Source organism: Globicephala melas, chromosome 6, assembly GCF_963455315.2.
Source record: "Globicephala melas chromosome 6, mGloMel1.2, whole genome shotgun sequence".
Taxonomy (NCBI): domain Eukaryota; kingdom Metazoa; phylum Chordata; class Mammalia; order Artiodactyla; family Delphinidae; genus Globicephala; species Globicephala melas.
In genome coordinates, this window is record NC_083319.1 from 55436930 (window position 1) to 55451624 (window position 14695).

At 42.4% G+C, this 14695-nt stretch overlaps 1 protein-coding gene across 4 annotated transcripts in view; it reads left to right on the forward strand.

Moving 5' to 3' along the window:
• LOC115863861 (tyrosine-protein kinase JAK2) overlaps positions 1–14695 on the forward strand; it is a 377772-nt gene that overhangs the window by 42926 nt on the left and 320151 nt on the right. For all 4 annotated transcript variants that reach the window (XM_060300897.2, XM_060300898.2, XM_060300896.2 and 1 more), the window contains 4 exons: positions 1608–1679; positions 4688–4863; positions 10392–10466; positions 11411–11535. In XM_060300897.2, the coding sequence (XP_060156880.1) occupies positions 4804–4863; positions 10392–10466; positions 11411–11535 (260 nt within the window). In that variant the 5' untranslated portion in view covers positions 1608–1679; positions 4688–4803. The remainder of the gene's footprint in view (positions 1–1607; positions 1680–4687; positions 4864–10391; positions 10467–11410; positions 11536–14695) is intronic.

A 14695-nucleotide genomic window follows, 5' to 3' on the forward strand; every position in this document is an offset into this window, starting at 1 on the left:
TTTCATAAACAGCACCCTTACTATGTAACTCTGATATTGTTTATTCTGTTCTAATTTCATTAAAAATAAATGTAGACTGGGAACTTATTAAATCATCTGCAGGGTCCTTCAGTTAAATCATTGCCTACAGTTGAAAGGTACCATAATTTTCTAGAGGAAGAGGTTGGCTCTGAGGGATTAAACTGAGTTATGGTGTGGTTCAGAGCATGGACTTTGGAGAAGGACAGGCTTGGGTTCAAATCCTGGCTCTGCCACTTGCCAGTTGTTTAACCAGGGCAAGCTAGAGGGCATTCTTGGGCCTCAGCCTTCTGTAAAATGGGAAACACTTCCTGCTTACTGGTTATAAGGATTACATAGGTAAGCATTAATACACAGCTGCTGTTATTAGCCATTATGCCTTGTTTCAGGACTTAAGGGAGTTTCTCTGACTTATGGCCCAGTGCTCTTTGTACAGATTGCAGAATCTCCTATGACAGGAGTTATGGGACAGTGTTAAGTAACAGAGCAGGTAGATGGGAATTGCTTAGCCGATCTGCTTCACCCTTTGGGATCAGTTTAGGTGACTTCTAAGGTCTGTGCTCTCAAACTCTACTAGTCTATTGTAGGACTAGGAACTGCCTGAGAGCGTCAGGCAGTCACCATGCCTTCAGTGCAGAAGGCTTGGTCTTCCTTGTCCCCGTTCATGGGAGGGAGGTTGAAGCTAAAGCGTGTGTGTGTGTGTGTGTGTGTGTGTGTGTGTGTGTGTGTGTGTGTGTGTGTGTGTGTAAAATCTACCGAGGAGGACAGAGGATGTTTAATCCTGAGTCTTCACTCTACCCCTTCCCATATTTCACATTTAAAATCTACCCTCCCCCACCTTGTAAAGAATAACCAGCTTTTATATTCTAGATACCAATTTATTCATAAAAGTAATTGAAGCAAATTTACACATTAAAATTTAAATAATAAGACTAAATTCTTATAAAATCCTACTATGAAGAGAAACTAACACTTTGTATTTTTTCTTCCAGTCTTTTTTCATGCATTAAAAAAAGGTGGCAGTAATACTGTATATTCAGGCACCTTTGTAATAAAATTAAAAACTGAACTGATTAGATAGCTTCTAGATCAGTAAACGATAGAGGAAAGGAGCCAGGGATGCTTTGTTGAATGGGAGAGACGGTAACCTCTTACTGCCTCTGAGACTGAAGGGTGGTCCTCGATTTAATTTTCCTTGTCAGGTGTTCTGCAGCAAGTAAGAATTTGAGTTTAAAACTCTTTCCTACTTTCTGTTCTTTCTCCCTTATTTGGCACACACTGCTGAGGTCAGGAGGACAGGTGGGTGTTATTCTGCTAAAATTAATATCCCATTAGATTGCTGGTAGAATTGCTATTTTTTGGTGAAATACGAAAACTGAGTTGTTTCTAATAGTTCTACTAAACATATATATGCTAGTCAGTGCTTTTCAACTGCTTCAGATTCCTTAGCCAGTGAGCCACCCAGGTCCTGAGAAGAACCCAGGTATGATGCAGGAAGTAACCTACCCTGCACTGCAGTACTTGAATGGGATGTGCTCTGGAAATGGTGACCTAGCATGAGGCCAATCTGTTTTCTTTTCTCCCCACAGATTTTGAAGCCAGCTTCATAAGGCTGTTGGACAAAATAACTAATGGTTCTCGAATTGAAATAAACCAAACAGGTAAGCTCCTTTTCTTCCCATTCCTGAAAGCACCTACATGTAATACTTAAATATTCCTCTGTTATTCACTCTTTTTGATGGTATAAATATTGTATTTGGATGGAAAGACCCAGTTTCCTATCTGTGATACAATTGTCTGGAGATGGTATGTGAAATCTGCCAATTTAAGGAGAATACACTTGATTTAAGTAAGTTAGAAGAGTGAAAATTTCAGATCAACAGACGAGCACCTCTTCTTTTTAAACAATAAAAACACTTTATACCTAACATTTATATACAACTTTTCAATGTCCATTTAACTTATGTTGTCACAATAAAATCTTCTAACAAACTGTCTGAGGTAGTTGTATGTGCTGAATTTTTTTTATTTTATTTTGTCTTTTAAAGCAAGTTTATACAAGTATATGCAAAAAATGTGAAAAATCCCTTCACCCTGTTTCCTCTTCCATTCTCTCTCCCAGGGGCAGCGGTGGTCACAGTGTGGGGACTGTGTCCTGGTCTCCTTTATGTGCATTTGCTTACGTGGGCACTTTTGTATGTCAAACCCATCAACAGGGTCATGCTCTTCATGTTGTTCTGCAGCCAGTTTTTTTCATTAGCACAGGTGTCTCAGGGAATTTTCTTGCCAGGCACATGCAGGTCCATCTCAGTATTTCAGTGGGCCTTATATTGTATTCTACTGTATGGAAGCATGATAACTTATTTAACTGTTCCCTACTGATAAACATTTAGGTTGTTTCTAGTTTTTTGTCTGAGTGGTTTTTTTGTTTGTTTGTTTTTGTGCTGTTGGAAACTCTTTTTTAAAAAAATAAAATTAATTAATTTATGGCTGCATTGGGTCTTCGTTGCTGCACGTGGGCTTTCCTTAGTTGTGGCGAGCAGGGGCTACTCTTCGTTGTGGTGTGCGGGCTTCTCATTGTGGTGGCTTCTCTTGTTGGGGAGCAGGGGCTCTAGGTGCGTGGGCTTCAGTAGTTGTGGCACACGGACTCAGTAGTTGTGGCTCATGGGCTTAGTTGTTCCACAGCGTGTGGGATCTTCCTGGACCAGTGTTCAATCCCGTGTCCCCTGCATTGGCAGGCAGATTCTTAACCACTGCGCCACCAGGGAAGCCCCCTAGAAACTCTTTTATCTACATTGTTAGACGATCATGGCAAGCATCCTTTGGCTCCATTTACTATGTGCCTTTGCTCATATATTCAACAAAGGAAACTGAACTTTTCTGTGTGTTGGCTCTCTTAAGAAAGGAGACAAGCTTGGCTTCATAAGTGGCCATGGGACTTGTTGATCTGTAGCAGGTTTCAGGCATAAAACATCAGATGCCCTTTGCAAGCTATGATTCCCTTAGTCTTCCTTGGCTTGTTTACTTTGAAACTGCTGGGGATTTTTTTCAGCTATTTTTATTGGTGATTCAGAGAGAAGGTAGTTCTATTCTTTTCTGGTCATTTCTGCAACTTAGGTTGAGAAGTAAGACATTTACATGATCCTGCTTCTTTCCACCTCATGTGTCAGTCCCCGCTCCCCCCACCCCGGGAAGCCTTCATTCTGATGATCTGGTCAGTTTATCATTTGGTTAATTTGCAGGCGTAACAGATTTGCAGAGTTCAGTGGTTATAGAGTCTTTTCTGGGGGGAGGGAGGAGAGATTTTTGACCTAAAAGAAAGATTGTTTTGTGACTTTAATAGTATTTAGAATAACCGATGTAGAGTTTTTCCCACTTTGATCAGAATATGATTCTGATCGTGATGGTTGGGATTTTGGTTTTTAATATAGTAAAACCTATATTTATTTTATGAAACTCCTAAGAGCTGCTTTTCTTTTCTTTTTTTTTAAAGAATGTAGGGATTTTTTTAAATGTGTTTTTAGTTCTTTTTATTTATTTTTAATTTATTTATTTTATTTATTTTTGACTGTGTTGAGTCTTTGCTGCTGCACGTGGGCTTTCTCTAGTTGCAGTGAGCAGGGGCTGCTCTTCGTTGTGGTGTGTGGGCTTCTCATTGCAGCGGCTTCTCTTGCTGCGGAGCATGGGCTCTAGATGCACGGGCTTCAGTAGTTGTGGCACACGGGCTCAGTAGTTGTGGCTCGTGGGCTCTAGAGTGCAGGCTCAGTAGATGTGGCACACGGGCTTAGTTGCTTCGCGGCATGTGGGACCAGGACCAGGACCAGGGCTTGAACCCGTGTCCCCTGCATTGGTAGGCAGATTCTTAACCACTGCGCCACCAGGGAAGCCCAGAGCTGCTTTTCTTTTGGTGACTAAACATAGTTCTTCCTCTAATGTTAAATTTCTTTATTGGTAAATTGTGCCAGAAGACATTGGCCAAAGATTATTAACATCAAAAATACTGTGTTCACTTATTCATACTCCCTGAATCATCTATTTTATTTGGTTCTTCCTCTAATATGTAAACCTAGTAAGAAACTTTTTAGATGATGTGAATATTTGAAAGAATAAATAAAGATAACAAAGAGTTTCCACTAAAGCTGTTCAATAATTTTAGCCATTTCCATTTGTTACTATTAAATTAAAATAGCTACTATTAATGGAAGTAAGTGCCATAAAGTACTTGCCTTCTCTAGGTACCTTGTTTGGTGAGTGTGGTATATGGGGAATTTCATTTCCCGGGCCTAGAAGCAGCTGATTGCTGGCATGATGATTTCAGAACATCACGTGTAAACCCCACATCAGCACAGTCTGAGAGTGTGCTGTTGGGAGACTAGGGTGCCTGTTAGGATATCTCCTCTGTGCCCTGCCACAGCTTTGGCAGTTCAGATGGCTCAGGGAGGGGTTTAATTTATTACTGTTTATTAAATTACACTCACAGTTTATTATTGTTACAGGGGCTTGAGAGTAATGAGTCAGCTTTTGGAGTGAAGTATGTGGACTCTTAGGAATGGCATTTTGAACTCTCTTGGATGCCCTTGCCAGACTTTCCCCTTGGGACTTACTGCCTTCGTTGCCTTTGTGACACTAAGTTTTTTTTTCCTGCTGACTTTCTTTTCTCCGGTGTAAGGAACCACCTTATATTATCAGCCTGGCCTCTTGTATGGTGGGTCTGTGGAACATGACTGCAGCATCCTTCGCAGCATTGGGTATTATCTGGAAAGTCTTCTCTGCCTGGCTCCATTTATGAAGCACCCGCTGAGAATAGTTCTGCGAGGAGTGACCAATGACCAGGTGGACCCTTCGGTGAGTAATGAGGCCATACCAAGATGTGAGTTTTATTTGTCTCTTGTCACAACCCAACATTTGAGAAACCAGTTCCTGATAACACACAGGCGTATTGTAGAGAGTGTTTGTTTTGTTATTTACCTAGAAATTTAGAGGTTGATCACTCCAGGAGGGAGATGAGCCCAGACTCATAATCACCACATTCAGTCACGATGGTTAATGTTCGTCAAGGTGCCTTTCGTTGTCACGTCTAAGAACCTTCAGAACAGATGCTTGCCGTCTCATCGTGGTTGACATGAAATATGACTCTGTTGGCTGAAGTGCATGAGTGGAATTTTCAAAAGGTCGTATGATGGTTGAGGTTGGAAGGCAGCAGACCAACATTTTAGGCCGAGAATAACATCTCCTTGGCATTGCTGCAGCATGATCTGGACTCAGGCTTCAGCCATACACTTTAGGACTTCCTTCTCCTGAGAAGAGTCCGCAGGTGTAGAAAAAGGGCACGAGGGCAGGGAAGGTATATATGAGCGTTGCTAGTTTTGGGGCACCAGCATACTTCTTATTAAGCGTGCTAATTTTCCTGCCTGTGTAGGGAGGATAGCTTAAAATACAGATAGAGTAGTCATTGTGGCTACCACAGCTGTCTTAATGCCAGTCTGGGATGGGTTTGTTTTGTATGTGTGTGGGAGGGTGAAGCAGAAGGTGAGGGAGATTGACTGATTAGAGCAGGCCTGCCTTAGGCCTCTCGTAGTGGGGCAACGATCCCTCCCTTCGGCTGCTCTGCTGTTCAGAGAAGCTGTCTTCAAGCTGAGGGCCGTGATGTGAAGTTCCCACTGAGGATGCTTATCTTCACCTCTGCAGACATTGGACCCAAACCACTGAAGGGGTGGCTTCTGAGGCAGAATGTAAAGTGTGTGGCTTCCCTAACCAGGGAAGTCCAATTAGGTGGTGCAGTTAGCCCCAAAGTGGAGACTGCTGGTATTTACCAGGGCACTAACTAGGGTATAAACACAGTTAATATGTTCTTAGGCATTAAGAGAATTATTCCCCAATTCTTGAATTCAGGTGCATAAACTCTTCTCAGGATCCTGAGTACAGTGCAAGATCTGAAATTCTTAGCTGTATAGGAATGTTGCATAAACTGTTTAGAATTTTAAAGTAATTTCAAATGATTGCTTTTTTCCAGAAGATTCTAGGAAATGCGTCCTTCAGTTAAAAGTATGAGAGGAGATCTCTACCATTTCCAATTGGGATGGGAAGGGGAAGGTGCCTTGAATGTTGGGAAAAGGCCCTGAAGCAGACAGGAGACGCTGGCACTGTGTGTCCCAGTTTTGTTCTCTTTCTGTAATTGCCAGTGATCTTAAAAGCTTTTATCACTGGCAGTATTAAAATTTACATATTAACAGTGACAAAGATTAATTGATGAATTCCCTAGAAAGGGTACTTAATTCTTTTTTTTGCAGAGTATTAAAAATGTTTTTTTGTTTGTTTGTTTTCACATGCCACAGGACTTTCTGCTTTTGCTAGCTGCATGACTAAAATGACCTTGGTTAGTACCTGGCTCCAGCCCAGGATAAAATAAATACATCTAATCCCAGATAAAGAGTAACTTCTTCAACCTGTGGCTTCTTCATTTTGAACTTTCTCTTTAATGTGTGGTTCCCCCATCAGTTTATGTCCACATCTACTGTCTGCACACAAGGATGAATATGATGAGTTCTGTCCGTAGGGAACGTGGTCTCATGGGGTGGACAGCTGTGAACACAGCTAGGGAGGCTGCAAGGCTGAATACCTCTGGGCTCTGGTAGAAGCACAAGCAAAGTGCTGAGGGCTAGGGAGGGCTTTCTGGAGGAAGGGAAGCCCCAGAGTCAGTCATGGTTTTAGGAAGATAACTATGGAGGTTGAGAGAAGGATGAATTGCAGAGGTGCCAACTAATTTGAACATTATGCAGAAGAAAGTGGAAGGGTAGGGACAGATATGAAGGGCAGTGTAGAGGGAGGGACTTCATAACTATATAACTAATTGGAGATGGGATAGGAGGAAGGGATCATAAATAACTCCATGATTTCTGTCCTGGTTGACTTGAAGGATAGTGATCAGAAAGAGGAAAATTGTGGTGGGGTGATGGATGATGTGTTTGATTTTAGTCCTGTTTCCTGAGATATTGGTGGGACATCCGTAGGGGATGTCCAGTTGAAAGTTGGAAATTATTGTCTGGAGCCTCAGAGATAGGTCATCAGGATCTTACCTACTGACATTTCACTCCCTAGGAGACCGAGATTGACCAGTGCCGAGGCTGCACACTGGCGGCTTTTTGGCTCAGTTAATCTGACAGGTGTTTTTCCTTTGGCCTGTACAGTGTGCTGGTAGTGGTGGTGGTGTGTGTATCTGAATTGGTTGTTCATGTTTGAAACCCCAGAGTTTACATGGTAGTAGGTTGGTGTGGCAGTGCTGGATGGCTATTTCTCCACGACAGCCATCTGTTGGAGCTGAGGAGCACCTGCCCTCTTTGGATGAGGCATGAGATCTTCAGCTGGATACAGGTCTTAGCTGACCTCATCATTCATTTACCTTCCCTTTTTGGCCTCTGTGGGCAGTAGAATTTTGGCCCCATGGTTCCAGGGACTGAGAATAATAAAGAAGATGAATGAGTGTGTAAGGTGTCAGTTGGGGGAACAGGAGCTGCAGACAGTGACTGTGGAGATAGAAGTATTTGGAGAAGCCAAGCAGGAGTTGAATTCTGAGAAGCCAGGGATGATCCAAGAGTCAATCTTTGCAGGATTTGAGTTGGAATTGGGCAGGGAGATTCAGCAGTGAGAAGTTTTATTGACCTTTGAGAGAGCAGTGTCATTGGAATGCAAGGGCAGGCACAGGTTCAGAATGAGTAGGAAATAGAACCATGGAAGGTTAGGAGATTCTTCCAGAAGTTAGATAGGATGATTCCTTAAGAGCTGAGGTTGGGAATTTTTAAACGAACAAAACTTGAACTTGTTTGTAGGCTGAGGCGAAGGTGTAATGGAGAAGGAAAGAGTTGAAATAAAAAGGGTAGGGGGGGCTTCCCTGGTGGCGTAGTGGTTGAGAGTCCGCCTGCCGATGCAGGGGACACGGGTTCGTGCCCCGGTCTGGGAAGATCCCACGTGCCGCGGAGCGGCTGGGCCCGTGAGCCATGGCCGCTGAGCCTGCGCATCCGGAGCCTGTGCTCCGCAATGGGAGAGGCCGCAACAGTGAGAGGCCCGCGTACCGCAAAAAAAAAAGAAAAAAAGGGTAGGGGGATTTAATAAGGGTAGCTCTGCAGACATCCAACAAGGATGAGAGTTGAAAGCGGCAGCGATGGGATGTGCCGTATAAAGGGGTAGGGACATTTTTCCTTGGAGGCAAAAAGATAGGAAATGGGGAGAAATTTTGAGAAGAAAACTTCTAGGAGGTCTCCTTTGAATCTCGGTGATTTGATATTAGAGCCCCCAGTAGATATTTACTGGTGCCAACAGCTGGCCAATTGGTGTGCGAAGAGTCCATTCTTTTTTAGTACTGTCCTGAAAGGGTCAAGAAGTCTACTGTGTGCTGGGCACTGTTCTAGGTGTACTTACGTCTGTATCCATATTTATTTGATTTGTGAGGGGAGGTGGGTGTTCTTATCACTGTTTCAGACAGGGAACTGAAGAGCAGGTTGCTTCCCTTTTTCTATTTGGTGCGGCCTGATCATATTTCTACCTGTTGATTGACTGACTGGACTGTAAGGGTGACATCTTTGCCCTGAGCTTCTACTTGGGTCAGACTTCTGCCTTTCCTCTCTGAGCACAGCCCAGTTTCCGTTAAGCAAAACCTACAGACCACCCTCGCCCTGCTAGAACCAGTGTGTGGAGCCAGGGGAGGCTGTGGAACTTGTCCAGTCCAGCCCCTCTTTATACAGCAGGAAGCCAAGGCCTTGGGGAGGTAATGTCCAGGTCTCAGAGCTGGTAAGAGGCAGAGTGGGGCTTCAGCCCACAACTGCTTTTCCAGCCATTGTCACACTGAACCGAGTTGCCTGCCTTCCACGTCAGATGGAGAGTGACTTAGGAGACAGGACCACATCTGGAGTTACACTTGGGCTCCTGGCTGACCCTCAGAGTCAATTTGACCTCATCCTTTATGGCTCCAGGGATATTCTGTTCTCTTGCGCTTCTCTTCCCCAAGAGAGCTGGAGGCTGCCTAGTTCCAGGAGTCATGTGGGCAAGAGTGCCCTGCATTCTTGCAGCCCTCACGTTTTCCAGAATCTGGCTTGGCCTTCTCCTCAGCTGCCCTTAACAGTAGCCTAGACTGATTCATCTTGGTTCTGGCAATCCCAAATGCATATTTTAAGTTTGTGGGTGTGTGTAGCTTTAATATTTAATTGAAATGAGCTCAGCTCATCTTTAATGAATTTTCCCAGTAACTGCTTCTGCCCCACCTCATCCATGCTGAACATGTTCCTAGGCTTCATAGGTCATTGCTACCTCTGGTTAATTTTCTGATATGAGAATATTTAGCTGGGGCGCATTCTCTGCTGTAAAGCCTTGCTGGAGTATCGTTCTATTGACCCTTAGCACATTAGAGTTGGTAGCAACTCGGAGACAGGCAGGCTGAGCTCCTTACCTTAGAGACAAGGAAATTTAGACAGTTGAGATTTTCTTGTTTGAGGCCACGCAGCTAACTGGAGACAGAGCCTGGGCCAGGATCAGGGCTTTTCCCTGCAGCCTCTGCTTGGGCCGCTTGTGCCCTCAGCGCCTCCTGCTATAGAGTCAGCCCCCGCAGGGCCGAGAAACATCTCTTGTTCCATTGGGAACAAGCAAGGGATTGCTGTTCTTTCGCACGTTGCCATTGATTTGAATGTCACCTTCTCCTCTATGAGCAATCCACAAATGAACAAGGGGTTTTAATTGAGGAGGAGATAACAGTTACACTTGGCACTGTCTTGTCATCAACTGTGGATGCTGTCATTGCACTTTGGGGTTTGTGTTGCTTCATGCAGTTTGAGGCTGTCCTTCCCCCGAGGCCCTCACTGCCTTGTAGAATCACCACCTTTAAATACCTTTGTGGTGGGTGTCAGCAGGATTCTTAGGTAGGACTCTTAGGTTGAATAGTTCATTTGATTTGCTTTAGTCTCGAGTGCCACCGGCTCTAAACATTAAACAGTCATGTTGGAAAAAGAATACTAAAACAGGTGATTTTCTTGCGTAGTGTTTATACCTATTAAGACTGAGCACAGGTCTCTGTTTTCTGTATGAGCCCAGCAGTTTCTTGGTGCTTTTTGCCTGATGCACGTGATGCTCATGATGACTCATAAGGTAGGTGTATGATATTGTAAATGTGGAAAAGGGGCCCACAGGAGCCAGTGGCTTATAAAGTCACAGTCTATACTCGGGAGCAGAGCCGGCCCACACCCTCAGTTGTAAGCCAGCCTCTTTTCTCTTTACTAGACTGCTTCATCTACCTGGAGGCTAAGCCGTCCCCTCCTTCGCGGGCTCTTTCTTCTTTCCATCTCTCAAGGTTTAACTAAGCTTTTTTTTTTTCTGAAATAATTCTACAGGTTGATGTTCTTAAGGCAACAGCGCTCCCTCTATTGAAACAGTTTGGGATTGATGGTGAATCGTTTGAGTTAAAGGTAAGAATGTACAATTGTTAGTGGTATATATCAATGTGAAAGATTTTCTTACCAACTCATTGGAAGAGCTATATGCCTCACGTGTGTGTGGCACATTTGCAGTCGCCATTTATTAGAAGTCCCACAGGATTCATGAACCAAACATTGCAGACTTTGAGCTGAAAGGGACCCTTTAGTAATGACAGGAGTAGCCAGCAGTTATACTGCACTTACTTCATGGTAGGCGATGTTGTAAGCATTCTACATGTATTAACTCCTTGGCTCATAACAACTCAGCTAATAAGTAGTAGAGCCAGGATTCTGACCATGCTGCCTCTCTGATCTAGATCATTTATCTTAATTTGTGTCTGGAGCCTCCCAACGTGAATGTTCCTGAGAATTTTTAGTACGTTACTTTCAAAACTTAGTCGAAGTAATTTAAGCATCTGTTTGTTTGCTATTTAAGGGAATTACATCAATCCAATGTGATAACACTGGATATCTTAAGCTGTTTAGCATCTCTATTTTTTAAAATGATGTTTTTAAACAAGGAAAATGACTTCATTTTTATTTAATCATGTAGAGTTTTGATAGATCAGTTAATTCCAGAGAAGGAGAAAAGGGTTCCTGATGGTTAAGAAGTGGGATAAGTTGATGAACTAGGCCAGTCCCTCATTTTAAGGTTGAACAAACAGGTTCTGGTGGTGAAGTGACCTGTCTGGCTTTGACTGGGCCATGCAGGCTCTGTGTCCACTGCTCTTTCCGACATACCACACGGTGTCCTTGTTTAGCACATGCCCCCGTGGAGCTAACATCAGGTGCTATTCATCTTGAAGGGATTGACAAGTTGTGTATGAAAGAGCTTGCTGCTTTCTAATGGTGGTTTTCATTCTTGGTGTAAACCAGCCAGGTTGGGTGTCATCCACTCTACTGAACCCTCACCTCTTCTTTCTCACTTGGTGCAGATTGTGCGACGGGGAATGCTCCCTGGAGGAGGAGGCGAAGTGTTTTTCTCATGTCCTGTAAGGAAGGTCCTGAAGCCCATTCAGCTCACAGATCCAGGAAAGATCAAACGTATCAGAGGAATGGCGTATCCTTTGCATTTGCTTCAGATTTCTTATTTTTTTCTTGCCTCCCTAAGATAAGAGTAACTCATAACAATTTACTTCTTCTCAGGGTTATTTACATTTTAGACAACAATCTTGGAAAAGTCTTAATAATTAATTTATAATTATTGGCTGAGATAGGATATTTTATTACCTGCCTCACCATAACTAGATTGACTGATTGATTCATTTATTTTTTCAGTTAACACTTAAGCAAACAGCTCCAGTGTATGTGACACTGTCCTGAGGGCTTCGATTTGGGGGCCACCAGTGCGTCGCAGTTCCTCCCTCAGAAGAGCTCATCGTCGGGTGAAGGAAACAAATATACAAACACATAATTCTGCTATAATGTGTAAAGTGATATAGATGATGTGCAGTGGGTTGGGGAAGCTAAGAGTAAAGAGTAGCAAATTTGTCTGGAAGATGTGGGAGGAATGAATAATAATGAATAACATCTGCCATTTATTAAGTGCTTACTCTTAAGCACTTAACAATGGACATGTAGGTTGCCTTCATGCCTTGGCTATTGTGAATAATGCTGAAAAGGGTATAGAAATGTGTGTATATTTCTTTGAGATCCTGATTTCAATTCCTTTAGATATACATCCAGAAGTGGGATTGCTGGATCAAATGGTTAGTTCTATTTTTAATTTCTCAAGGAATCGCCATACTGTTTTCCATAGTGGCTACACTAACCTATATTCCCACTAACAGTATACAAGGATTCCCTTTTCTCACCAACACCTGTTATTTATTTATTTATTTTTTGATAATAGCCGTCCTAATGGGGTGAGGTGATATCTCAGTATGGTTTTGATTTGTAGTTCCCTGGTGATTAGTGATTGTTGAGTACCTTTCCATGTTCCTGTTGGCCATTTGTATGTCTTTTTGGGAGAAATGTCTATTCAGATCTTTTGCCCATTTTTAAATTGGGTTGTTTGTTTATTTTGCTACTAAGTTGTATGAGTGTCTTATATTTGGGTATTAATCATATATATGAATTTCAGACATTTTCTCTCATTACATAGGTTGCCTTTTCACTTTGTTGTTTCTTTTGCCTGTGTTTTGGTATTCAAGAAATCATTGCCAAAGCTAAAAAGCTTCCCCACTATGTTTTCTTCTAGTTTTACAGTTTCAAGTCTTATGTTTGTCTTTAGTCCATTTTGAGTCCATCTTTGTATGTGGTGTAAGATGAGTCCAGTTTCATTCTTTTGCATGTAGGTATCCAGTTTTCCCTACACTGTTTATTGAAGAGAATATTCTTTCCCCATTGTGTATTCTTGTCATCCTAGTTGAAGATCAGGTGACCAGATATGCGTAGGTTTATTTCTGGGCTCTCTGTTCTGTTCTGTTTGTCTATATGTCTGTTTTTATGCCAATGACATGCTGTTTTGATTTTTGTAGCTTTGTAATATATTTTGAAATCAGGACCTGTGATGCCTCCAGCTTTATTCTTCTTGCTCAAAATTGCTTTGGCTATTTGGAGTCCTTTTTGGTTTCTTGTAAATTTTAGGATTGTTTTTTTCTATTTTTATTAAAAAGAACATTGGGATTTTGATAGGGATTGCATTGAATCTGCAGATTGCTTTGGAAAATATGGACATTTTAACAATAATTCTTCCAACCCATGAACATGGACTGTCTTTCCATTTAAAAAGTCTTAAAATGTCTTTCATCAGTGTTTTATAGTTTTCAGTGTATAAGTCTTTAGCTTCCTTGGTGAAGTTTATTCCTAAGTGTTTAGGTTCTTTTTTTTTTTTTTTAAGGGACACAGCACATTTATTTATTTTTTTATTTATTTATTTTTGTTGCGATACGCGGGCTTCTCACTGTTGTGGCCTCTCCTGTTGCGGAGCACAGGCTCCGGACGCTCAGGCTCAGCGGCCATGGCTCACAGGCCCAGCCGCTCCGTGGCATATGGGATCTTCCCGGACCGGGGCACGAACCCGCGTCCCCTGCGTTGGCAGGCGGACTCTCAACCACTGCGCCACCAGGGAAGCCCTAGGTTCTTTTTAATGCTATTGTAAATAGGATTGTTTCCTTGATTGTCTTTGCAGGTAGTTTGTTGTTAGTGTGTAGAAATGCAACTGATTTTTGTATGTTGATTTTGTATCCTGCAACTTTATTGAATTCATTTATTAGTTCTAATAATTTTTCTTTTTTTTTTTGATCCATTCTTTAGGGTTTCTACATATAAGATAATGTCATCTGCAAACAGATAATTTTACTTTTTCCTTTCCAGTTCGGATGCCTTTTCTTTCTTTTTCTTGCCAAATTACTCCGGCTAGGACTTCTAGTACTATGTTGAGTAGGAGTGGCAAGAGTGGGAATCCTTGCTTTGTTCTAAATCTTATAGGAAAAACTTTCAGTTTTTCACCATTAAAGATGATGTTAGCTTTGGGCTTTTCATATATGGTCTTTATTGTGTTGAGGTAAGTTTCTTCCATGCTTAATTTGTTGAGAGTTTTTTTTTTTTTTTTTTTTTTTTTGCGGTATGCAGGCCTCTCACTGCTGTGGCCTCTCCCGTTGCGGAGCACAGGCTCCAGACGCGCAGGCCCAGCACCATGGCTCACGCGCCCAGCTGCTCCGCGGCATGTGGGATCCTCCCGGACCGGGGCACGAACCCGCGTCCCCTGCATCGGCAGGTGGACCCTCAACCACTGCGCCAGCAGGGAAGCCCCTGTTGAGAGTTTTTATCATGAAAGAATGTTAAATTTTGTCAAATGCTTTTTCTGCAACTATTGAGACAATGATGTAATTCTTATCCTTCATTCTGTTAATGTGGTGTATCACATTGATTGATTTGCATTTGTTGAACCATTCTTGCATCCCAGGGATAAGTGCCAGTCTATCATGTTGTATGATCCTTTTAATGTGCTGTTGAATTCAGTTTGATAATATTTGTTGAGGTTTTTTGCATCCATGTTCATCAGAGATGTTGGCCTATAGTTTTCTTTTCTTGTATTGTCTTTGTCTGGCTTTGGTGATGCTGGTTTTGCAAAATGAGTTTGGAAGTTTTTCCTGTTTGATTTTTTAGAAGTTGAAGGATTGATGTTAATTCTTCTTTAAATGTTTGGCAGAATTCACCAGTGGATTCATCTGCTGAAGCCATCTGGTTCTGGGCTTTTCTTTGTTGGGAAGTTT